Source organism: Camelus ferus, chromosome 16 (assembly GCF_009834535.1).
Source record: "Camelus ferus isolate YT-003-E chromosome 16, BCGSAC_Cfer_1.0, whole genome shotgun sequence".
In the NCBI taxonomy this organism is placed as follows: Eukaryota; Metazoa; Chordata; class Mammalia; order Artiodactyla; family Camelidae; genus Camelus; species Camelus ferus.
Window position 1 is genome coordinate 35694837 of NC_045711.1, and position 26972 is coordinate 35721808.

The window sequence follows — 26972 nt, forward strand, 5'->3', positions numbered from 1 at the left end:
CAGATCTCAGTGGACAAGTGGGGACCAGAATGCTAAAGCTTCAACCCAAGCTGCCCCTGTACCACCATCCCTGAATCTTCCCAGGGATCCACCCCTGGACCCCAAAGAATGCAGTGCACAACTTGCCAAAATGGATTCTACCACTTTATTCAGATAAGAGGTCACAAGCCACAGGACTTTAAAGTGCGTGAAATTCACTGGCAATAAAGCCGCACATATACCAGCCTCCCCCGGTTCCTACCACCTTGCTCCATCCATCATTACATGTCTGGGGGGGAGGGGTTGAGACCCGTCATTTAAAGGTGGGGGATAGCAGGGAAAAGGATGGGAATGCTGGCAGAACAGGAGTATTAGTGGTCTGACACTGGGGGGGAGGGGATCAACCACAGTGAGTCTGCACACTGGTGGGGGGGGGGCTCCTTTGAGTCTAGCCTCTCAAAGGCTGCATGTAATTTTTTCCCCCACCTATTCCTTATAGCCAGCCTCTGGCATTTCATACAGCCCTAACTCTCCTTCATTTGTCTATAGTTTTTCCCTATAATTTATGAGTAATTCAGAGCCCACAGTTCAGCTAGAAGGTGTCCCCAGTACACAATGCATACAAACCACGGCAGATGCAGATTTCAGAATCATGGTGGGGGCTGGCCCAATCAGGTGGGAAGAGGCTTCTCGTCAGGAACTGGCTGGGCGTGTGCTCAGTGCTGAGTGCATGTGTGCTCACAAGTGTGGTGAGTGAAACATGTGTGTGTGTGTGTGTGTGTGTGTGTGTGCGTGTATGTGTGCGTGCATGCGTGCATGTCCCACAAAAATCCCTATGTGACAGCTTGGCCAGAGGGAAGCCTACTCCTTGCTTTACGGGACAGCCAGTGGGGTTGTAGGAAGGGAGTGGTCAGCATAGACCGGGGAAGAGAGGCTCTGATTTCCCCGAGAGAAGGGAGAAGCCTGCTCCCTATTCTGACACTCCCTAGGCCAGTCTGCACCTGCCCACGTCTTTATATCCAGCGCAATGCTCCATATTCCCTGCCAGCTCAGCACCAGCCACAGGCACAGGGGCAGCTCTTAGAGCTGGCGTCACTCTCATTAGGTTCTCCTGTTTCGAGGCAGCCTCCCCTGCCTCCCCCAGGACATGAGACAGAACTAGAGAAGAATCTTCCACCCTCTCTCCCTTCTCCCTCAGGAAAGTGATTTAGGCAGGGACCCCAGAGACCTTAGCTCAAACGCCACCCCAATCTACAGACCTTCTAAAGGAAATAAAGTGCTTTGCTCTGTGTGTATCTCAGAGAGAATGGCACCACAAACTGGCACAGGTGGTCGGCCTGCCTCAAGGACCCTCTGCCAGTCAGTGCTGCATGCACGATGCCATCTTAAACACGTGCAATCTGGGAGCCCCTCGCCCACCTCCAAACACATACTGTCCACTCACCCTTTCCAACAGCAGGTGCTACAGACAGGAAAGTAATCAACCAACAGCATTCCCCCTCTCTAGTCCAGGCCTGCACCCCTCTACCCAGAAGAGAAGCCACAGTGGCCCTGTGAGCCTAGCCTCAAGGGGAATGAAAGGCCTGAAAACAACTGTGTGTGCAGGGGACCAGAGCATCACAGCCAGGCCACAAAAGCCCCTCAACTCCTTCAGCAGCAGCATGATGTGTGCCTGCAGTTGCTAAGCCAGAACTTCGGAAAGAGCTGACAGGGTACCAGCAGCTGCTCCTGGGAATCTGAAAATGTATCCATCCATCTCCAGGGTATACAGCTGGGCCCCAAGCTTAGCAGGTTATCTATTGTTGTCAGGCTGGTTCTCACTCTCTGTCCGTGGAAGAATGACTTAGTTTTCCTTCTCCCAGTGTTGCATATCTATACTTAGAACCCACACTCTTTCAGTGTGAAGCCTGTCAGGAGGAAAGAGGTAGTAAGGTGACCCATCTCCCCGCTGAACTCAGCCTGTGTTGCCTGCCAGGCTCGCCTTTAACCCCAACCACGCTAAGCTCCAGGTACCAAACTTCACTGAGCCTGTTCTCTCCAGGTATTAGGACCACAGAGACGCTGGCAACCCAACTACAGAAGGACCCTTAATTTGGAAAGCTAGAATCACAGGCTAATGCAATTCACCAGCCTGAATTGCCCGCTTGTCCAAGTTGATTCCTGAGGCCTACAGCCTGGGTAGCTGATAAGAAAATCAAGCATAAGTCATCTGCCCCCAGCCTGTGTTCTCTTCCTCCAAGGCCTGAGATGCAGTCTCCTGCTTGTGCAACTCTCTCTCCTGGGAGCCCAAGCCCTAGCTGCCTTTGTCTCCCCTCTCATGGAGATAGTTTTGTCCCCACTGGACACAGCTGAGGCCTCACTACAGAGGGAGCGGGTGGGTGGGTTTCTCGGTGTAGGAGACACATAGTGCAGGAAACTCGAGCAGCGGTGGTGTGTGCATGAAAGCAGAGACAGTGCCGCTACCATAAGCGCTGGTGTGGGGCCCGGGAGGGCTAAAGGACATCAGTCTCCCTCTCGATCCCCACGTACTTGAGGGCATCAGCTTGGCTGTACCTGTCCCAGAGCAGGAGGAGGAACCAGGTTACTATCAAGGCTTTGTGATTAAAAAGATGGAGTCCCCTCCCATTTCACTTCCCCCTCCCACTCCCTAACAGCGGTTTATGATGCCCCTACTTCCGAGGCAAGGCACCAGAGAACAGAACAAAGAAAAAGCCCTGACCACCGTGAGATCATCTCTGTCACCCACATCACTCCCCTTAAGCCCCCAAATCAATTCCAACAGCCACCCCTACTACCTCTAGGGCCACCTCCCTAGGACCACTCCTGGCTGCCTCACCTGTAGTCAAAGAAGAGCTCTTCACCAGCCTGAATTGCCCTCTTGGCAAAGATCCCAATCCGATGATCTCCATTCACCATGACCACTGCAAATAGGATAAACCCAAGGCTAGATTCCTAGTCATCTCCAAGTCATCAATCAGTAAAGTCTGGGCTGATTTTCTCCAAATTCCCAGTGAAAACATAAATGAAGTGGAATTAGAAAGTAGTCACTGAAGGTAGCTGTCTCTATGCTTTTAGATCTGTTATTCTGGCTAGTAACATGGGGAAAGAATTATCTTTAAAAGACTCATGTTTGTGGGGAAATATTTATAAGTATTCAGTGGAAAAAGCAGATTATAAAACTGAACGAGAGAGAGTCAAAATGATACCAGGTATTCATCATGATTATCTTTGGACAAAAAAAAAATCAGCTATAAAAAAAACTGAATCATGGATAGAAATCACAGTAAGTGGAGCAACCATCCTTCACCCCACCTCCCAGGTTGCTGGGAACTCACCTTTGGCATAACAGTTGGGGTTCACTGAATGGTTTGCAAACCGAATTTTGTTTCCTTTCCGGGTAGCATCCACTACAAAATCTGTATAAAGTAAACCAAGGAAGGCCGTGAACTCACCAAGCAACTCTACAGCTTCTTGATGTGAATTTAAAATCAAGTAAACAGTAACAGAAAAAATACAATCCAGGAGGAATTCTGAAGCCCAACAAACCAACAGGAGCTGAGGAAGCCAGCAGCCCAGGAACACAGCCTCCTGTGGAAGCGCTCCCTTTGGGTCCCCCACCCCCAGTCTTGCTGGAATCACAGATCTCCTTTCCCCATCTGCTAGGCAGGGATACTTCTGAGGTATAAGTGCTCAGTGCTCTGACTGCAAACACAACCTGGAAATGAAGGTTCTCCCAAAGCAAGAAAACTGTGGCTAATGGTGTCTGTGAGTTAAGCCTCACCACTGTGCTCAGCTTCTGCTGGAAGACTCAGAGCTGATCTGAGCCTGCACTGTGGCCACGGGAATCTGGTAAGAAGACCTGCCCGAGACCACCCTGGGATGAGAGGAAGCGACTCCGTACCATTGTTGAGATTGAAGAGGAAGCTGGACATGTATTTGTCATAGACCTTCCCTCGTCGATCAGCCTCATCCTGAGAGATGAGCTGCAGAGACAGACAAGGAGCACATAAGCGATCGGCTGTCTGCTCAGGGCATGCTCCCCTGTCCCTTACTGAGTATCACGATGAGAATTGTAAGTGGGAGACCTTGGATTATTTCATCCCAATCCCCACCCAGGCTGACCAGCATTAAGGCTGACCAGAGTCCCCACCTGCCCCCCTTGCATAGCCTGAGTTGCCAAAAAGTTGAAGAGTGGTTTGTTTCAGGACTGCAAACAGTTCTGTGGGATCCCCTGAGAGGCCACATGAGAACCCAGCTGAGTTATTTAGAGATTAATTCACAGAAGTCTGGCCCACAGAAAATCAAGGTTTCTAAAGAGTATCTCCCCAGATAAGAGTGTGGGCCAAACCGATAGCACTCACCTCACCACAGTATTCAGAAATGAATTCGTTCTTCTGCACAGACTCCTTAATGAAGGTGCCCCATCCGGCCACATCTGAGGGGGCTAACAGCAGGTGCTGGGGAAGAGGGAGTCAAACCTCAGACTACAGGGTGTGTGTGAGCCGGGGGGATGTGTGCTGGACGTGCACGTGTGCTGCGGGGAGCAGGGTGGAAAGAACTAGCAACTGTTAAGAGGATCTGAAAACAGAAAAAGGCCTAAGCCATTGTGTTCTGGTGGGAGGAAAAACAAAAAAGGGAGGTGGTGGAAGATGTGACACCTCTTCCTCTAGACCTGGGGGCCTCCTGGACCAGCGTGGAACTGATGCTGTGTGTCGAGCGAAAACAGACAACGTCAACGACATGTCCATCCTCTCTGCTCCTCTCTGGCCAGTTCATGGGGTCACTCTTCTAATCCCTCACTGGAATCAAAACATGATTAACTCGGGAGACGTGTGTCTGTTAGGATCTACTACCACTTTGATGTACAAACCCCCTAAGGAACCAGTAGAAAGAGGCCGGTTGGACACTTCAGTCTTTCCCACTCCACTATCTGGCCCGGAGTCCTGGGAAAAGCCCTCACCTTCTTGAGGCCACGCTGGATGCTGCAGTTCTTACAGGAAACCACCTTGCAGTCCCAGTGCTCTGAGGCCCCACAGGTGAGACACAGGTCAGGGTCACACTCTCGCACCGCCAGGTAGCATGGACACTGCTTGGTGTTGCACTGCGTCTTACAGCGACAGCCAGGAAAGCGATTCTGACCTGTGTGGGAGGACAGGGGTTAGGAAGAGAAGCAGGCTAAAGCTAGGGCTCAGGTTTGACTCCATGGACAGTGGGGAAGTCAATGCTATGGGTTCAAGGATATTTGGCAAAATAGGAGAAAAGCTCCCTTCTCAAAAATCATACTCAAGTGCTTTTCAGAGAAAATGGAGTGTCTCCCAATGTTCACACCCGAGAGTCAAAAAAGCAGGTTTGACTCTGGAGATGTGTTTCCTAGAGATTCCCTAACAATGCTCTCCCCCAGCTTTGTTGGTAGAATTTGGAAGGGAAGTGGATGGTGCCCCAGAGGAAAAGAAATCAATGCTTTTCACTGGTAAATCCTCCCTATCAAAACAAGAATCATTTTGAGAACAGAAGGCATCCGTTCTATGCCACCCTCCTCCACCCACTGTCCTCCCCAGCACAACACCCACCCCTCCTCTGTGGTTAAGATTGATATCTGCTATGGGTTAGGAGGTATTTCTAGCACAACTGCCTGGGTAACAAGTTCTGCAAGCTCTGGGGGCTGCCATCAAACTGCTCAGTCTTGAGCGGGGGTGGGGGAAGGGGGACAGGAAGTGAGGGAGAAGCACTCTGAGCCTCTGTTCCATCTTCTGCTGACATCCAGCTTGACCTGATACTAAAACTCCAGATATCAAACAAACAAAAAACCTCCAGATATGAGACTAAAATAGACATGCACAGAACTGCAACCTATACACGTTGTAAAACAACATCCTGAAAAGGGAGGCTGTGTTTGTGCCTTAAGGGAAAAGATTCCCATGTTTCTTAATGCTGCCCTGGAAGGTGAAGGTAGGAAAGCATCTGATTTCTGCATAATTGATGCTTTTAGAATCATATACCTAAGGATTTTCAAAAAATGTATTTTCTAGGTCTTAAGTATCTTATTTCCTGTGTAGAATACTTAAAACACAGCAAAGACAACATCAGAAGGCCCATAAGCAGCAAAGGGCATGGGACGGGGTGGGGGAAGGGCAATCTGGGGTGCTGAGGCAAACAGAGGACTCTTACAGTCTGGGTTGCACTGGCAGAACTTCTCACAGAAATTCTGAGTCATGATGCAGGGGCAGGTGCTGTCACAGGGGCGGTCCGGGTGGTCGCAGGGTTGGTAGTTGTACACTTGGGTGGAAGAGTTATCTAGGAGAGTAAAGAATAGACCAGGATGCTGCTGTGCCCACGCTCCCGAGCTGCCCTCCCTCGCACTCAGAGGAGGCTTGTTCTGACCATAACCTTGGACACACATTTAGCGTCTGAAGGGAGACGCTATCACAGGTGATGATAGTTAATAAGTTACAAAGGGGTGATTTGCTTTGGAAATGGCCAGATTATTTTAAACACTAAATGAAGAGTAGAACCCAGCAGGTGGCACATGACGAAAGTCAGAGACCACAAGGCCTGTAACTCTACCTCTTAAGAGGTCTTCCTGGGTGCAGTGAGAAGCTGAGCTGTTCCCAGCTCTGCAGGGGAACCTGCACGTGCGGAAGCTATGCAGGGTCAACAAGCGCCGCCACAGCGGGAGCAGCAGGAGGGGTGGCCACAGGAGCCGCCTGAGCCGAGCACCCTGGTGGACCTTACCTTTCTTCAGCTGGATTTTCCTGCAGTGTGCAGCCCACAACCTGAAAGAGAGACAGCATGGCTCTGGGTTGTGGCCCTGGGGAACTCTGTAGATTTGGGTAAATGACAACATGACCTGCTCTAAGGGACTGTGGTCTGATGACTGGGGATCCTCCCCCCAAAGCCCTTCACAGGAGGCCTTCACACTGGTCCAGGGAAGCTGGAGTCCACCCTACCTGCAGCTGGCCTATGCCTCAAGATTAAGACACAAACAACACCCCCTCAGTAAACAAACGTATGTATTTGGGTGGAGGAATTAGGTTTATTTATGTATTTATTTTATTTTTAATGTGGGTACTGGGGATTAAACCTAGGACCTCGTGCATGCTAAGCACATACTCTACCACTGAGCTATACCCTCCCCTCCGAACATATGTAGAAGTACAAAAAACACATACAAAATGAAACCCAGCCCTCTATGTCTATTAAAGTTTCAAGATGGGAGGTGGGAAGGATTTTTAGGAATCTGCTCTGAGTGAAGGAATTGAAAGGGAGAAGCCACAGGGATTTCCTTCTATATCTAGAACTGGTGTCAGTTTCTGAGGGAACAAAGCCAGGCAGAGTGTCAGATTAAAAAAAAAACACCAAACCAACCTTCCAACCCTAAGCAAAGGCTAGCTAGAAGACAGTGTCATTATGCAACTTAGAAAAACAAGTGCCAAAAAAAAAAAAAAAAAAAAAACCAAACTCTGGTCAGAGTTGAGAAGTGGGTATAGTGCTAACTAACGACCCAGCAGACGAAATGGCCTCAGGGTGGAGCCATAAGGCAGCTCACGTCCTACCGGCCAGGAGCTTACAAATGGAAAACCGGTTATTTCATGGTCCACAGCATAAAGGGACAAGGGAAGGGCAGAGACCCACAGGCTGAGAAGGCTGAGAAGGCTGGCCCCCTGTTGGGCAGTGCTAATGGATGGGAAGGGGCTAGAGAGGGAGGCAGCAGGGAAGTACAAGGGGAGGTCGGGGCACAGGTGATGGTGGAAGAAAGCTCTCTGTCCAGCCCTTGCCTGTGCTTTCTCTTCTTCTTCTGCGAGGGGTTCATGAGCTCGTCTGTTGGCAGCTTCAGGATAAGTGATTCTTTGACTGCAAACTGGAAGACCTGGAAGAGAAGTCCAACAGGACCTGTCACTTCTTCTTGAGCTGAGTGGTCAGATACGTGAGCCTGTCAGGTGCTGGGCTTGGGAGGGTTCTGGAGAGTGTGAGGGCAGACAACTGGACAGAGTGGCCCTGGAACATGGGGTCACTGGCTCTAAAGTTGATTCTTAAGTGTGTATCACGATTCAAGAAGGAGAAATACTAGCACAGGTACAGCTTTCCTGGTCAGTAGCTTCCATCTACTGCTTTGCCTACCAAGCCCTGAGTAAGTCAATTCCAACCAGCTGTGTCTGCCTCTTCCTAGGAGCGGGAAAACTATGTAGCTTGTGTAACAGAGTCTAAGGCAGGACATGAGGTACCACCCGGCTGAGCACTAGCTCCCTCTGTTGGCATAAAAGTGTCAGAGCCTTGACTATTTCAGCAGGACAACGTTTCTGGAAAGTTGGTTCCTTTTCAACATGCTGCTTCCCTTAGAGCATTTGTTTTTTAGCTTGTTCTTTTCCATTTTGGTTAAAGGCCTTCTTGAGATTCCATGAAAACTATAAATCTTCTCAGAAAACACACACATTGTTCTACACACAGTCCTGCAGATTTTGAGGTCAAGAACCTGTGCCTCAGGGAAACAGGTATGAGCTCCAAAATGAAAGCAAAGGGCACTTCAGCTCATGGTTCTATTGCTTGTTCTAAGCAGAAGCACAAAGGAGAGATCACCGAGACTCTTCCAGAAGGTAGGGAGCTAAGTGAGCAGGGCTTAAGCTTGGTGTTCCTTCCTTTTTGGACAAACTGGCCCTAACACCCGACTCCCTGTGCCCGCACTTCAGTCTGTCTTCTCACTGCAGGCTTTTCCTGCCTTCAGAGCATCAGTAGCTGCTATCAAATTGTGATGTTAGTGACGATGTGAGTGAGAAAGGCAAGGTCGAGGTCCAGCTATTGGGGGGTAGTAGTTAGAAAATGTAGCAACAGAACATTTGGAGAATAAAGCAAATGAGGAGACCAATGTGGGGTGCGGAACTGCAGCTACAGAAGCAGGAGCAGGAGTGCGAGGTAAGAAGATTCCTCAGAGATACCTGGAGTCTCTTCTAGGAAAGGAGTCTACGTTTAGAAAGAGACACAGGACACACACACACACACACACACACACACACACACACACACACACACACACACAAGCACACACCACACAAGCTAAAAGCGGATAGAAACATCCTGAAGAGTTAGACAGTGGCTGGAGACAGAAATAGGAATTCAGCAAGGAGAGCAGGTCCCCGAGCACTGCCAGGCCCGGCACTGGCAGGAGGTCCCATGTCTGGGGAGCCCACTTCCTGGCCCAGAAGCACAGGGTCCTGCGGGACTGAGCCTATGACAGCTTCAATTCAGACAGGCAGCCTTACAAGACAGCAAAAGGGCTGAGAGAGCAGTGGGTGACGGGAGGGCCCAGGCTTGCTCCTGCTCCCTTCAGACAGTACCTGCTTGCACGTCTTAGTTCCCAGAAGCCTGGCTATTGAACAGAAGTTGTTGAAGTAGGTGCCATGAAAGACTCGAAAAAGAGATTCTTCAGCCCCAGTCCACTCCACAGGCTCCAAGGGTGCTTCCACTACACATAGTTGAGGTGGGGCCGGACTGGCCTTCTGTTTTGTGGGGGTCTGACAGCGTGAGTTAGCCTCTAAGAGAGGAAGAAACAAGAGAAACAGAAGATGGAGTGAGGCTGTCATCGGCAGTTTGCTGCAAACTCAGTTCTTCATTCTACTTTAAAAGGCAGAATAGTTAGGAACAAAAATATTCCCTGTCTCTTCTGCTTATAGGCAGAACCTGCAGAAAGAATGAACAATTTAAAAAATGTAATAATGCTAAGTGTTAGGGAGTGATCTTGGGTTGACCAGAGTCCTGTTGGAACAGAAAGATCGTTTTCTGTTCTCTTACCTGAAGAACTAGAGGCCCAATCATTGCCAGTGTCCCTGTCACTGTCCCCTTCTTTAGTCTCAGCCACAGCAGAGGCTGAAGTGTTGGAGCAGGAAGCACTGACCACGTGGTGCCTTCGCCGGCGACGACCTGAGCACTTGGAGCGGGGGTTGTGGAGCATGGCGTACTCCTTTGCTCCTTCCTGCAGGGAACGTGCTACAGTTAGGAAATAGGAACAAGCCCGGAGCCACCACACTGACCCTATCATCACAAACCATCTTCAACATCTGTGCTTACTAGACACTTTTTCTTCTTTTTTTTTCTCTGTACCATATAGGTATGACCACATAACAGCTTCTCAAAAAACATTCTAAAACTTACAAACTTATACCTCATCACAGAAGAGCTGTCTTATAAAATAACCTTTGTAAAGATACAACTGATGCATCTATGCATCTTCAACTTTCCAGTGAGCTGTATCTTAAATTCATTTGCATGCTAGCTGTCTAGAATGTTAAGAACACATTCTCCTGTGGATACGGAAGTGAGGTTCAGAGAAGGGAAGGGACCTGTTGAAAGTATGCAGCCAAGCATTCCAGAATGAGTACAAAAATTGGGGCTCCTTGTCCCCAGGTCTCACTGTTCTTTCCATTCTACTGCACTGTCTCTGTTACAATAATAAAATGTATAATCTGTAAACCTATATAATATTACTATTTTATTTTGGAACTTCCCTCCAAATCAGTATATTAAACTTGGAAGAATACTGTTTCATTACTTTATAGCTATGTCTTTTTCCTTTTTTTTAATTTTATTTTTTTATTGAAGTATAGCTGATTTATAATGTTAGCCTTTTTTAAAAAATAAAGACCAAATAATTATCATTCAGCTTGATCATCTATCTGCTCACCAGACTTGGTTCCCAAAGATTTCTGTTTCTGAAAACTAAATCTACAAGTAAAGGATAAAGGTTTACCATTACTAAGGATATTCAGAATAATGTACTGTAGGCCCTAAAAGAAATTTCAAAAGAGAAACTCTGAAATTAATTGAATCTGATATTATGTGAAAATGCCACAATGTGACATACACAGTATCACTTATAATGTATTCTTATCCAAAAGGTTTAACACAAATATAATTATGACTAACATAAATATAATTAATTCCCAGAGTTAATTCTAGCTTATGGGAAATGGAGGATAGAGGAACAAGTTAAATGACACCAGAAGAAAACAACAGATAAACCCAGAATATGGGACATCCTAAAAGACAACCAGCCTGGACTTTTCAAAAAGAAAAAAAAAGTGGTGTGAGTATTTGTGATTAAAAGAGACTGAAAGGACAATATCATGAAATATGGTACATGACTGAATGATCCCGGTTTGGAAAAAAAATTATTCTTGGTGCAGTTGAAAAAAATTTAAATATGGAATGGATAGATGTTATGAAATTCTTGTTAATTTTCACAGGTGTAATTATATGGTTATATAAGAGAACGTCTTTATTTTTAGATTCATGCTGAAATATTTAGCAAACAAGTATCACAATGTTTGCAACTTATTTTCAAATGGTTCATCAAAAGATAAACATACACAAATACAAGGATAAAGCAAATATGGAAAAAAATGTTATTAAATCCAGGAAGAAGGCATCTTTCAACCTCTTTGTATGACTGAAAATGTTCTTAATAAAAAGTTGGGCGGGGGGTTGAAATAGTCCGGCATTATATTTGAATATCTACTGATTTTTTTACCAAAAAGCAGTAGAAGGAAAACTATGCATATGCATTTCTGTCAGTACACACACACACACACACACACACACATTTTGGGCATTGGGAGCATCTCTAACATGTACAGGGTTCCAGGATAACTACCGTGAGAAGGACAATGACCTTTTGAGTTACAGAAATGCTGGCATGTTGATGTAACATGGTGACATTTTAAAAGGCATGGAATGCATTAAAAAGCATAGACGTGGAGTTAGATGAGAGCTTGAATTTCATCACTGCCACACCACTGACATGGTAACAAACTTTAGGCAAAATATGTAACTTTTGTAACCTATAGTTACTCCACCTCAGGATGTTGTTGTAAGCATGAAAATAAGATAATATGTTAAGGTTCAGCACAGCACTTGGTATATAGGAAGGAGTCAATACATATGACGAAAAAACCAGATAAAGTCTATTTACTCTTATGCTATTACCATATGGCACACTTTCCAGATTTTTACCCAATGGCACTCTCTACCATCTTTCCTTCTATTATCCAGTAAAGACAGTCCCAAAAGGCACTTGGTTGTATAACCTCATTGTAATAGGTTAGCAGAAATTTTATCAAGGTGTTTATTCTTTACCTAAGCTCACCCTACTGTGTAGAAAGCAAAACTGTGTCTTTGGCAAGTCAGCTTGAACCTATTCCCTGCTGGCTCTCAGTGTACTGTCTCCCCACATGAATGCAAGAGAATTTATGCTACTGCATAAGGTCTGCCTATCAGGGAAGGGTCCATCTGTTGATTACCAGACAATAAGACATCAGTACCTTCAGGTGTTTTTCCTCCTAGATTTATATGCATTTAAAGAAAACAGTCCCTCTCACACTCTCTCTCTCTTGCTCGCTCGCTCTCTCTCACACACACACACACCCCCCTCCAATTCAAACAATACAGTTTCAGACTCTGAAATCTGAATGGATGACATTTAGAGCAGGAAAGCCTTCAATGCTCTTCAAACCTCACTCCATAAGACTAACTTCACAGTCCTGCTGCTGCAGTATCTTTGAGCTCCTCAAGAGCAGAAGTCATGTCTTTTCCGTACTGTATGACCCCCCAGGGTGCTATGTGCTGGCTCATTTGGTTTGTGTTCCCAGACACAGAAAGCCCAAGGACCACTTCTTGTTCAGTTTTCAACAAAGTTTATCAACGGCAGAACAGCTTAAAAACATACCAGCAAAAGGAAGCAGTCTGTACCACATGGTTCTGGCTCAATCTTGATTTCTTTGTTCTTGCGTTTATACACATTAGGGGTGGCATGAAAAGCTGAAAAACATATAACTGTCCTGTTTTCAAGAATTCATGCACTTGACAGGATGGGGAGGAACAATACTGAATTAGGAGCTATTGTAAGAGAATTAAGATATAAACATCTATCATCATGGTGACAAAATTTAATCATCTCTGACATCAACACAATTCTTCCAAAGCTAGTGGGTTCTCAGGGACAATTATGCTGCTGGTTATTCTGTTCTGACCATGCAAAGCACATTGTACTATTACTGAACAAGAGGAAATAGAACTGGCCCTTTTGTAAAACCATCATCAGATCAGAAGCTGGGAACTCTACATAACAAACTAAAATAAAGAGAAGGAAGTGGTGTTAGGGGATGGAAAACAGGAGGGCATTTCAGAGTAGACCCACTCACGGTGAAGGAAGCAGTCGTATTTAAAGCAGCGCCGGCAGAACAGTGTGTGGAAGGAGTGCAGAGACTGCTCCCGCTGCACAGACTTGGCATTGGGGCCATCGATGTTGGGTGTACACTGAGGGGGAAGTGCATTGGGGTCTGACATCTCTGTTAGTTCTCGATACCTAGTTAAGAAAAGAGAGATAACAGTTCCTTCCAAGGGAACGTCTCCACTGAGAAAATGCAGATTGAGTCCTGACAGTCATCCAGACACAGTCCAAGGAGGGATGTCGTTTTTTATGAGTCCTGCTGATTTTGGAATGGTGTACAACCAAGTGGGTACACCACTGTACTTATGCTGGGCGTGCGTCTGAAAGTAAGGGGAGGGAAAGATTTGATAAATATGGTGCTGGAGTAACTCTCCAGAAAAATGGCAAAATTTTTAAACTTCTCTGCCCAGACTTACTCAAAAGCCAGCAAATGATGATCCTTACTATGGGCATGGGCATTTAGAGGTAATCAGAAGTGTGGGCAAATCACAATGCACTTACCATAAGCAAGATTATTTATTACCCCCAAACAACCTTGTATAGAAGTCCTGCCCAAGTGCTCTACATGGCCTGAGGGGGACAGCTTTCCCTACCTCTCCTTCATGTCATCTGGGACACCGTTCTCAGGGAACATTGAGGCAATCGCGCTGAAGATCATGTCATTTGGGAACTGCTTCTTGGAACTCTTTTTGCTGCCTGAATTGGAAATGACAAAAAGCTCCTGAGAGCCATAATCAGAGTGTGCAAACAAAGTTATTTGATCATTTTTCCTTTTGTCACAGAATTTTGATTAGAGCTGCTTTGTTAACTTAACCATTGACAGTTTAGGAATACATGAAGGTCAGTGCTACCTGGACTTAAATAGGCTACCACTAAATAAGGAAATCAGAATCATCTACATGTTAACAACAAAATCCACAGTCCAAGACAGAATCTGGAGGTGAAAACAGACGTTTTCATGGAGAGACGTGACTACATAAGAACCCTATCATAATGTTGATGCTGAAGAACAAGACTGATACCGTAACTCAATTATAACAAGAGAGACACTATGTCTCTGGACATATAATTAAATAACACAGAGTAAAATTAAACACGAAATTAGTTAAATAATTAAATATTTAACAACATGGGAAAATGCTCAGGATGTAAGATTAAATAAAAAGGGATATAAAATTATATATGTGTATACACACATATGTGGCATGATACCAAGTTCACATAACGTATATATATGTGGATTTACACATGCACTTTTCTAAAAATTGAGATACAATTGATATATAACACTGTATCCATTTTAGGTGTACATATATTTATAATCCATACATTTTTAAGTCCAGAAGAAAATATTAATGCTGGTTATTTCTAGGTAGCAGGATAATAGGGTAATTTTATTTTCTTCTTTATAACTACATGTTTTCCAAACACACTGTTTTTATAATTAGAAATGAAGAATGATTATTCTCTAAGTTCTCTGACTTTCCTCTTCAGCTAGGTCACAACTATCTTAAACCATTAGTCAATGATCATGTTTTAAGAGGATCAATGAGAAGTACTAGCAGCCTTTAATAAATAAACCTCAGGGGAGGGCATAGCTCAAAGTGATAGAGCGCATGTTTAGTATGCACAAGATCCTGGGTTCAATCCCCAGTACTGCCTCTAAACAATAAAGAAAGAAAGAAAGAAAGAAAGAAAGAAAGCAAGCAAGCAAGCCTAATTACCTCCCTCCCCTGCTCCCACAAAAAAGACCCCTCTGTTTTTGTCTTCTTCCCTCTCCCTGTCACTTTCAAGGTGGGATAAGGACGTCATGCTACTCACCTTCAATAGCATGTCGTTTTCTTTTTCTTGTTACTGGCAGATCTTCTTTGCTGTCATCTTGCTTTCCATCTGAGGTGTCGTTGTGCCCTTCCTCCTCCTCATCCGAGTATTGATTCAAAGCATCTACCAACTCCAGGAAAACGGCATCACTAATTAGGACAGATCCAGGGATCATCTCTGAAATATAAGAATTAGCTAGATGAGCAATGGTCATTTCAAACTATTAGTCCCCCTAGGAAGGTTTTCCCAAATTCACTCCTGAGGCTCAGATAGATAACGTATGTACATTTTTACATGGACAACCAGGGAATTACAATAATCTGACTGGATCTTACAACTGTTAACAGTTCAGCTGGCTAGAATAGGAAATCCAGGTATGGGCTTTAGTCTTACTGGGGTCCTCACTTCCTCAGTTATAGATCAGTTCGTAGTTATGATCCAAAATCTTGCAAAATGTGCGAGCAATTAAAATAGGACAGAGAAAGAATGATAAAATGAAAAAGTATGTGGTTTTGGGGGCTGATGATAAATTTGAATCAAAAGACAACACTTTTTTCTAAAATCATACTATATGAGGTTATACTACAACTTAGGATACAGCCTCTGAACACTAGGGGGCGCTGTGTATAAATAATGCATTTCAACAGCATCACTACAACACTCAACTGCCTAAAGAGCAGGTGAGGCTACTGGTTTGCAAATTCACAGATTATCTCTTCCTATCTTCCCACTTTTTACACCCTGACAACCTTTTCTAAAGATGCAACTAAATACAAATGACTTGCTTTTGAAATCATGTACAAGCCCCTGTGTCAGTGTCCTTTGAAGTAAAAGGCTTTTGCTTTAGTCTCCCAGGCCCTCCCTGAGTCACAAAAAGGCTGGCTCAAGAGTTAATGATTAGGAAATGTGAAGATGTGGAAACAAAAAATAGCTGTTGGGCACAATTGTTAACAATTTAGACCATAAATCTGCCACATTAGCAGAACCACCAAACTCCCAGTTCCCTGAAAGATATAGATAAAGGCCTGAGACACATTCCTGAGCTGTTTTTACAAGAAGCAGACCCCAACCAGATGAAAACTGCTGACTGCAAGTACGTAGACCCTAGACTGGTTGAAACCAGAAGTCTGATAATGCTTGAAACTTCACCTTGATGCCAATCAATTCAAGAATTGGACACAAGCTGATCATGTACCCTATGGCCCCCTCCCTCACACTGCCTTTAAAAATCCCTTCCCTGAAAGCCAATGGAAGTTTGGCTCTTTTGAGCATGAGCTGCCTGTTCCCCTTGCTTGGTGCCCTACAATTAACACTGTACTTTCCTTAACCACAACCCAGTATTATTAGATTGGCTTTATTGCGTGTTGACCTGGTAATACTTTTAGAAAAGTCAGAATATAATAACCAACTTCTGGGAGATACAGGGGGTATCTGGATCTAAGAAGAGACGTTATGTTATTGTCAGTCTCAGAGAAAAGGAAAGAAAACAAAATGGCCTTGGGTGGATTTAAGAAAAACGCCTAAGATCAAACTTACTTGTTTGCTGAACTTTCTCTCCAGCCACTGATTACTACATAATCCTTTATGTCCCAACTCCTTTTAAAATTTAACTGGCATGTTTTTAATATAAAAGTTTTACTCCCAGCCACGTGATGACACTGAAATATTCTTCAGTGTGTACATCATGAGGCAGCAGATAAAAGTAGATGATGGTTCACCAAAGAAGAGGCACCATTTGAACAAAATTTTCTCCTAAGAGGCCCAGTGCCACTACCTTCTTCGCCGTGGACTTTGCCATCGTAGTTATTGATCAGCTCTTCAATGAAAGTCTCATCTTCTTCTTTCACCTCATCTCCCATGTAGGGGATATTGCACAGAACTGTCTCATCTTCTACCTGAAATCAAACCAGATGTGATTCATGTCATGAATCCACTGTCCATCTCCTCTTTCCTTTTTAACAGAACCTTTGCTGAGCCTTGTTTGCTGCTTGAATCTCCTGAAAAAGCCTTTGGTTACAGCGTTGACTGCATTTTAAAGACTGGCCATTTTGTTTTGCCAACAAAACTTCAAATGGAAGGGAACAAATGCTACTCTTAGGGGGGAAAAAAAGTTGGTTTTACCACTTGAGAACATTAACTACCAAATGTTAAGCTGGATACTAACAATGATATTTCCACCAACACCTAGAATTTGAAAGCACATTTATTTTTCATAGTGATTTCACTTATTACCTCATTTTATCCTCTAAACATCATTGTGAAATAGGTACAAATATCACATAAGCAACAGTCTAAAAAGTCTTCAATTCTTATTCTTCTCATAAGTAGAGAGACAGACGAAAAAGAAGGCTTCCAAGAGTGTTACCTACAATATAACTGGAATATTTAGAACAGAAACCGGCAACCATAAAATATTTGTATATTTTATTACACAGACTAAGACTAACCTCCCATAATAATAATAAAAAATTATGATTGTAATTCATGCCACTCACACTCAGTGGGAACCTAAAGTCAATTGCAGTATAAGCCATGTATATTTTCTAGCAATAAACAATACCAAAGGATTTTGTTGTTGTTGTTAATCAGAGAACACAGTCACTCTTAGATCTCCAACTATCAAGTAAAATTACTCTGAAGTTTTATTCTAAGAGACGATTTCCTTCTGTAAACTTATATCCTATTCCAGGCAGTAGAACTGTTATCTGTCACCAGGCATGATAAGCAATGGCAGTATTTAGAGAGGACTGATTATCAGAACCACAAATAATCCTAGCAGGAGTCAGCATAAAGCCCAGATGAAAGGATTGTAGATCCATCTGTGCCTCTGTTATCTCTGTTGCTTTCATAGCATCTTGCCTTTAGGGGATTAAGAAAGGATTGCTCCATCAGCAGAGAGTTGTCAACCTGCTTTAAGCCTGAAGTGTCTGATTTAGACTGCATTTAACTGCACATGATGTTATAAAATTGGGCCAAGGTAGTAAGGAAAAACTGGAGTCTTGCCCAGTTACCTTCATTCAAAATAGAACCAGCATCAATTCAGAAGTACACTTGAGAGAGCACAAAATCTAACAAGTTAGAACAACCTGCAATTTGTGTTTTTCAGAGTAAATAAATTACAAAAACACTGTGCGCTTCATGTTGAAACTTTGCTAAGTATATTCTGATAATCTTTACCCTAAGAGGAGTGCCAGCTTATCAACAAAAAAATCACATAGTTTAAACAATCACCATGGTGCTTTCAATACCTACCATGAAGTTCTGCTGGAGAGGAGACCAGGAATACATGATGGGAACCAATGCAACTGTGTTCAGAGACCTCATTAACATATGCTGGCTCGCAAATCCCGGGAAAATGCTCTCTATGGTGCACTGAAATATAAGCAATGACATAAAGAGGGAAAGGCAAGCCCACAACCCAGGAGAGAATTGGAGTTTCCTTCCAAAATGATCCCAGTCGCCTTCTAATTCTCACAAATTAATTAACTGAGGGTTTTGTAACAATCAGCTCCTAAAAGCACCACTTGACTGTAAACCTGTGGAAAGCAGGAACTGTCTCCTATTCACCTTTGTATCCTCTACAGAGTCCAGCACAGTGCCCCCACACCCAACTGATGTTTAGTTCAATCTAAAACTGTTGGTCTCCTTGGGCTGTACACAACAGCAAAGGGCCTCTGAAAGTCCTGGGAAAAGAGGAGGAAGACAAGGAAGTTTTCCTGAAGACCTAAACTTTGAGACAGAGGACATGAACTTAGCTGCATAGGTGATGGGGACATTACAGAGGGAAGTAAAGTAGTATAGAAATTACAGTCATATTCCGCTTTAGGAAAGGAAACTGCTCTCAATACACTACCTGCTTTTTATATTTTTAAAATATTATCTCTATGAGAAACTAGAATGACTTTTAAGTTTACAATAAGGGATATCCTGTTGATCAATATACTCCTGTCCATCTTCCATGACATTCCTTTTCCAATTTCAAAGTAGTTGGGGTGCCAAACGACACATAAAAAGGTTGCTCTGAAGCTTGTACACAGAGCCCAGGAGACAGTAAATGACTTATTTGTCTATACTCATTAACTGAGGAGAACAATAGGTGAAAAGGTTATTCTTTCATTTTTAAATTTACAGATTTACCATCCTAGTTATTCAAAGTCGACTGTAATAGCTCTAACCATTATCCTTATTTTCTAATAAGTCACAAATACAGGAAAAAATCCTTTAGTCCAAGAAAGAGAGGAAGGTTGAGCTTAGATACTGGAAGTACCTTTTCAAAAAAAAAAAAAAAATCAAAAGTTTAATAAATAACATACATGAAAAACAAACATTTTTAAAAAATTACCTTATACCTAACAAAATAACTTATTTGGTGAAGATTTTGGCTGGATTTATCTTGGCACTGTTCATTTATATAAAATTTTTATACTGCATTTACTCTATTCTGATGAGATTTCATCCTTCTGGAATCATACAAAAGATGAAACCAATATGTAGCTACAATATTATGCCTTTCTGAAATGCTTCTATCCACTTCTGAGCTGAGTGAGCATTGTCTGCTATAAATATGTAAAATAACATGCTTTTGTGCAGTAACTGAAACACTCTAGACTCTAAATTCTCATCTCTGACGTGAGTGACAGTGAATCCTAGTAAAGGCTGACCCTCCAAAGCTGCCACGTCCTCACTTGCAGCATATGTATATAACACTTTACTTTTGATGATGGAAGTACCTTTTTGAGAAAAGGGTGCCCACTCACAGGCTTCATCAACTGAACAGGTTGGACACGAAGCTTCTTCCATTCTTCATTGAGGATCTGGGTTTTTTCTTGAACTTTTGCAAAATTTGCTACATATAGAGCCTAGCAGAGGCAAGGAAAAAATTGTTAGGATTTTAAGAGAAGAGTTTTAGAAAAAAAAACCCAACGCTTCAATATGGTATCAATACATTAACATACATAACCTTTCACTTGGGAAGTATGTTTACCTTTGCACCCATATTCGCCTGGAGCCGTTTAAGTTGTCGAAGGCGCATGTACTCAGATTTAACTTTTCTTTTCCAGTAAGTGATACATTTGGAAGTTGGGGGATTTGATATATCCATTTCGCTGTAATCTAAAAGAGACAGAGATGACAAATAGCATTTTACTGCCTGGAAATGAAGCATTCCTCAAACTCAGATAAATACGGTCAATTATACTTTCATTCCCATTACATCTACTCATAAAAACATAAGCTTAAAGAACCCAAATCTATGAGTTCAACAGAACATTTCAATTAAGAAAAGATTTCATAAAAGCAGTTTCTCTGTCCTCCTGTGGTACCTTGTTTTTAATTCAGCTTTCAAGACTTTCTTTCACAGATATTTAGGAACTTGGATTACTTGGAATTTTGGAAGCCTACTTACTACCTTAGTTTAGAGAAATGTTTAGCAAGAATCAAGTTACCATCAAAGAGCTTCATGGAAAGATCCACCCACACTATAAAACTATACCTACCAAATTGCCTAAGTTCACCACACACCTAGCAATAAAGGTCAGATATAGTAACAGCATAATCTCATCTCCAAGTCAACAGCAAGACATACGGAAATATATAACATTGCAAATCTTTCTTTTTTTCATGTTTGAATTAAGGTTCACAGTTTTAAAGAAGTACTTACTGTACCACACTCTACCTACCTTATAGAATGCAAGGCAAAGTGTAGGGTTTTATAAGTGTCTTCTCTTCTTCAGAGGAATGGCAAGACACAAAGGCAAAACAAATATTCAGCTTTTCAAAAGAAAACACACAGTGCTTTTAAGTCAGTGGAGCGTATTTAGACCCTGATACCCTCAGTAGTATTCCCCCCAAGAACTATGAAGACTTTGAGGTCTCTGCTACCACTATATCTGCATGTAAGTCAGGTCCTAATAATACTTGATGCCATTTGAGAAAGGCACTTTTATTTTATTAAATTCTATCCTTCCAGTCACACATACAAAAATATTCTCATAATTATCAAATGCACTTTTCTGCTTGTCTGAACCAACTTCTAGACTCAACCAGCAGGCCCATCAATTATTTTAGAGAAAGAACAAATATTAAGTACGGGTAAAAATTCAAAAAAATCTGTAAGGTTATGTTTTTCCTCTGTATCAACTACTCAGGTTTCCTGGAGAACTAATTCTATTCATTTCACCTAACATTCTAAATTTCTAAAAACATTACAAGGAGCCACGAAGAGTCAAAATTTGAAACAGAAACTAAAGTTTAGAAACATTTTAAAATTGCCTGTTTTACCCATAAGAAATGAAAGCACAGATAAGAAAACAGCAAAATTTAACCCACTGTCACACATATGCCACAATCAGGTAATGATTATAGTATCTCATGCAACTGGACTTTAAGAGGACTGTATCTGTTTCATTTGAAGAACCAAATGTATTGGTGTAATGCTATGTCAAAGGCATTTAAAGGTAGAGGATAAATAAAGGAAAGATAGAAGAGCTATCTTTGCTATTAACTCAATCAAGTGATTCAAGCTCTTAAAAACAGAATTCTCTATGCGTTAAATATTACGTCTCTAGGGGAAGGGAATCAAACACCACCACCATAATCTAAAAATTTGAATTCCAGAGTCCTAAGGTGCTGGTTATAAAAAAAAAATTAAGCAGACTTGAATTTCTTTCCAGTAAATTACAGCATCTCTCTTCCTCCTACATCTTTTAAGTACTTCTCATTCCTCTCTAGAATGAAGGACAAAAGAGGGAGGGACTCTTTGTTTTGTTTTTTTTTTGAATGAAAAAACGAAGAATATATTCTCCACTCACATGCAATATTAAGTAGTTGCTCATATAATTGCTGCCTTGAACAAGCTTAATAATAATCTGCTCCAGGAAATGAAAAAATGGTTCAAATCTAGGACAAAACTGCCTCCCTCAGAAACCTTATGTTATCCAATCAAGACTCAGATGACCCAAATGTTTTGGATTACAATTCAACGACACATCATAACCTCCTAAAAAAATGGTTTTGAACTGCAATCCCTCTCCCATTCCTTTAGGAAGTTTTCCTTTTTGAAATAGTAAGCTTAGGTCAGGTTGCTATGTCCATTTAAAACTAGAGATCAAGTAATGGAAAAGAAAAGAATCCATAGTTGCTAGGATATGTGTGCAGATTTCTTAGAGGAGATGGTCACAGAAAAACATCAATAATTTTATTTAAAAAGGAGTTATAACTGAAATGTGATCTCCTACAGGCTGTCAAAAGAGATGACAATAAACACACTGCAATAGTCTAATAATTAATGGCATTGTTTCTAATTTTACTCAAGTGCTTTATTTGGCCAAAATAGTACACACATACACACGAAAATGTCATTGACTTTTAAGCAATCATAATGTAAAATAAGCCACACTTCCTCTTTCTACAATTAAAGTGACATTTGAATCTCATGTGACCATGAGGCAATATTTATTTTGCTAGGCTTTTAAAATGGGTCTTCAGTGTCTCTAGAAGTTTATTTGGCAGTTAGCCAGTCCCCACAAAGAGTATCAGGAAAATGAGACATACTAGACTAGAATATAAAAATCTCAAACTAGGAAGTTCTTTCACCCACATAAAGGTGCCCCTTCGCAGAAACAGCTTGTCTTAGGGCCAAGTTCAATGTCTTTACTACTTTATCTTTTATAGCAAATAATTTTATTAACCAGCAGGCTGAGTAAGGCTTTGGAGGCAGATGGCACTGCAGATTTTTTAATTTTCCACCTTATTCTTTCCTTTTCAGTTCATGATACAGCTGAAACATGAACAGTAGGGGTGAACATCCTCTGCAAAAACTGTCTAGTAACACACAATTCTGGTGATCGCCAATTTCATCAACATTTCCATTAAAATCAACTTCGTGGCTAGATAAGTAGCCTTACGGATCCTTCAACTAGTATCTATTAAGCACATCTTTAACTTATGCACTCTCACTTCTCCAAGTTATTTGTTATTAGGTTGAGCTTCTGGGCCCTATATACATAGAAACAATCTTACTAACAAGAAGCTGTGACCTTGAATTCTTATTTAAAATAAAATTACAGCATTAATATTTTCTAGTGTTGCTTTATTAAGAGAATCAGGTCACGTGCACAGGAGACAACAATGATTAAAATCAAAGCAGGGTTAGTTTTCATGAGACCCAAAGGAAAACACTGGCTCTTAGGATTTACAACGTTGATACAGAAGAATTAAAGGAATCTCCTAATGGGCTAGAGCTCTACCTTGGCTGGCTCTGCATTACACTAGCACAAAGTTTAATATTTATTGACTGCTCATTATCATTCAATAAAATAAGATTTTCAGTTAATCCATTTTGAATCAAAATATTAGGGCAAGTGTGTCAGAGGCCACAACACATCACAGGCATGAAATTACTCCCATTAAGAAATTCTTGACATTAAGATTTGGAGTGCTGAAGTCCTGGCTGACAGGCTAATGGACTAAAGAGGTCATGAAGAAGCCCAACACACAGTTTGGACAAATTAAAAACAAACAAAGCCAGGCACTTTCTGGTATAGAGGCATTTCCTAAACAGGTTTTTCTCTTTCAAACCCTCCCCCTCAATCCTAATCTAACTGGTATAATTCTCTTCATCTTTCTCTACATATTTTTTCTTAAAATTTTATTCATTATTTTACTTTTTTAGATTCCACATACAAGAGAATACATACAATATTAGTCCTCTTCTGTCTGACTTATTTCACAAAGCATAATATCCTCCAGGTCCACCAATGTTGTTGCAAATGGCAAAATTTCATCTTTTTAATGGCCCAATAATATTCGTGTGTGTGTGTGTGTGTGTGTGTGTGTGTGTGTGTGTGTGTGTGTGTGTGTGTGTATCCTGTCTTTTTTTATCTATTCATCTGCTGATGGACATTTAGATTGTTTCTACATCTTGGCTATTGTAAATAATGCTGCTTTGAAAACACTGGAGTGCATTTATCTCTTTGAATTAATGTTTTCATTTTCTTCAGATAAATACTCAGGAGTGGAATTGCTGGATTGTATGGCAGGTATTTTTGTTTGTTTGTTTTTTAATATGGAATGCTTCATGAATTTGCATGTCATCCCTGTGCAGGGGACATGCTAATCTTCTTTATCGTTCCAATTTTAGTATATGTGCTGCCCAAGGAAGAAAGCACCGTATGGCAGTCTTACTGTTCAATTTTTTGAGGAATCTCCGTACTGTTTTCCACAAAGGCTGTACCAACTTACATTGTGACCAACAGTGCATGAGGGTTCCCTTTTCTCCACATCCTCACCAACACTTTTATATTTCTTGTCTTTCTGACAATAGCCATTCTGACAGATGTGAGGTAATAATTCATTGCAGTTTTGATCTGCATTTCCCTGATAATTAGTGATGATGAGTATCTTTTCATGTACCTGTTGGTCTTCTGTATGTCTTCTTTGGAAAAATGCCTGTTCAGGTCCTCTGCCCTATTTTACCCCTTTTCTCTGTAACTTAACTATCCTAAGTAGACATGTAATATGTTTTTAGTGTTGCTGCCTCAAACCTTTGTTTGGGAAGTAGCTAGTCAACAAAGTAGAAACTTTTAAAACCTAATATAAGACAGGAAAAAGATATACTTAGTGAAATAAATTGTTATATGTTTCACGTAAGGCACAAATCAAGGGAAGAATTGTTACTCAGAGAACTAAGGAAGCTGGATTTCAGATTCCAAGAATTAAAGGGACAAAAACTATATTTTAAACAGATTTTTAAAGCCATGCTAATTCAAAGGCAAGTATAAGATAAACAAGTCCAAGTACATTTTCCCCCCTTTTCCCTTCTCACAAATGTCTTCTAGGGAACAAAATTTCATTTTTAATCCTAGGCTTCTTATTCTAGCGCTCTTTCAAAGAGAATTAAAGTAATATCATAATGAAAAAGTCATTTCCATCCCAGGGAGTTTTTTTTAATGGTATTTTACTAAAATATTTATTCTAAAATAGTTGCTTTACATTTGTATATAAAGATACATTTAACTAAAAAGTTATAAGCAGAATTTATTTCAAAAAGTCTAACCCCAGGAAGTTTTAAAGGTCTGTCTTAGCACCAAGGTCCATGATTGGCCTACAAGTTAGTGGCAGAACTAGGATCCAGATCTCCCAACTCCCAGTCCTAGAGATCTTCCTACTATTTATTTATTCCACAAATATGTGTTGAGCACCTACTGTGTGCCTGGCAGGTTTAGGTGTTTAGGGTACATCAGTGAAAAAAACATCTCTGCCCTGGGAGAATTAATTCACGCTGTCTGTGATACACTCAGCATACACATGACAATAATAGTATAACACTTTTACTGATGATCCTTTCCTCTATTATTAATGCATTAAAAAAAGTACTTTATCTCCCAATACTCCCAATACGCACTTTTCTCCTATGCAATTAAGTAACCTCTTTTATCAATGCCACGCCATCCCAGCCCTGGGGATTCCAAGGCTTAAAATAAACTCTCACAGAAACCTCTGGTAGAGTTAGCACCTTCTCAGGCCGGAAACTTTATTCAATGCCTGTTTTCTAAACTTTAAAGTACTGAGTGGGAGGTTCTTATCGTTAAAGGCATCATGGCAGCAAATGCGGAAGAAGAGACCCACACTTTCAACGCCGTCCTCGAACGCACCCAGTGTTCCGCCTACCTCGGCTCTCAGCCCTCCTCCCCACCCCTCTAGCCTTAGACTCGATACCTAGACTACTCCACTTACAATTCCATATTTCACCTATCAAAAGCCCATTCTCAGTATTTCCACCGGCGGCACCAACATCCTTCCACATCCCATCCACTCCCCGCCCCCAAAACCATTTCTCAGCAGTCACTTTTTACCGAAATAAGTTTGTCCCACATTTCGTAACAGGCATGTCCCACATACGCCACCTTGCCTTTGCTTCAAGGCGCGTTCCCTTATATCATTTGATCCCCAAGAGAATTCTGGGGTGGGTAGGGATTGGCGCGAGACCAAATTTGGAGAGAACTCGCCTCTCAGAGACCGAGGGGAGGCCAGCTGGGTGCCTTGCGCGCAAATCCGAAGGAGACATGCGGCACCGGCTCGACCCCAAGAATGCGCGCCCCTTTACATTTTGCGCTTTAGGAGCCTCACTCGCCTGATCCTAGTCCTGGCCCTGTTTTTATTGCCACCGCTTCTTCAACACCCTGCAAAGTCTTCGCAAGCTGACCCCGCGTGTATGGCCTTCCCCGTGTACTGCCCCAGATCCCCGGGAGTCCACCTCGCTAAGGGCCCCCACAGGTGCCACCGCCCACCCGTGCCCTCCCAGCGCTGGGGCTCCCGCCCACCCCGCCCTCCAACGGGATTCCCCGTCCCCGGACCCGCCCCCGCCGCTCCTCCTCCCCGACACACCGCCCTCCCCGCCGCAGACGCGGTCCGCGCCGGGGGCTCTCTCGCCCCATAGCCCCCTTTCCCTCAGCCCTCGGAATGGGGAGTGGGCGCCCCGTGACCCCTGGCCAGGCAGGTAGTGTGCCCCTCCGCTTCCTCCCAAGTCTCTGACCCCTTCGCCTCTCCTTCCCTCAGGCCCCGGGCGGCGAGGTGAGGAGGCCCGGCCCCACCGCCCTAGCCTGGCTTGTTTACTCACTCACCCTCCATCCCGAGCCGCAGGGACCCGCCGCTAAGACGCCTGCGCGCCGCCGCCCCGCCCCCGTGCCGCCGCCCCGCCCCCGCGCCTCCTCCAGGCGCGTGCGCACTGCACCGCCCGCCCCCACGCTGGCCTGGCCGCCTGGGCTTCCTTCTTCCCATACCTGCCGGTTGGCTCCAGTACCCCTAACTCGAGAGTCCGACGTGGTGCAGTCAGACCCCGACAGTTTCCAAGGTGGCGCTGTCAGGAGACAGGAAGGGCTCTTGGAAACCTTTCAGAGACACTTACATTTTCTTGAGGACCTTATCCAGCGATTGCACCATCCTCACTCGCGAATGA

The 26972-nt window shown here is 43.0% G+C and overlaps 1 protein-coding gene and 1 non-coding gene across 4 annotated transcripts; both read right to left on the reverse strand.

Annotated features, from left to right (window-relative positions):
* Positions 1 to 130: 130 nt before the first annotated feature.
* On the reverse strand, positions 131 to 26704 carry EZH1 (enhancer of zeste 1 polycomb repressive complex 2 subunit). 3 transcript variants are annotated; one of them, XM_032457247.1, is made up of 21 exons: positions 26638 to 26704; positions 20695 to 20785; positions 20001 to 20128; positions 19747 to 19875; positions 18269 to 18388; positions 16791 to 16911; positions 15017 to 15193; positions 13789 to 13891; positions 13167 to 13330; positions 12692 to 12783; positions 9763 to 9943; positions 9309 to 9505; positions 7755 to 7846; positions 6712 to 6752; positions 6148 to 6273; positions 4940 to 5118; positions 4341 to 4436; positions 3881 to 3962; positions 3315 to 3395; positions 2816 to 2900; positions 131 to 2532 (listed from the first exon to the last, which is right to left on the reverse strand). In XM_032457247.1, exons 3-21 carry the CDS (start codon positions 20115 to 20117, stop codon positions 2472 to 2474), a joined length of 2244 nt encoding a protein of 747 aa, XP_032313138.1. In that variant the 5' UTR covers positions 20118 to 20128; positions 20695 to 20785; positions 26638 to 26704; the 3' UTR covers positions 131 to 2471. The 3 variants fall into 3 exon arrangements, with proteins under 3 accessions (XP_032313138.1, XP_032313136.1, XP_032313137.1); XM_032457245.1 differs by having other exon boundaries at positions 12692 to 12798; XM_032457246.1 differs by lacking the exon at positions 26638 to 26704 and adding an exon at positions 26148 to 26172 and having other exon boundaries at positions 12692 to 12798.
* On the reverse strand, positions 24075 to 24183 carry LOC116656946. The gene has a single exon (XR_004311948.1). It is a non-coding gene; the product is annotated as a U6 spliceosomal RNA (small nuclear RNA).
* Positions 26705 to 26972: the final 268 nt, after the last annotated feature.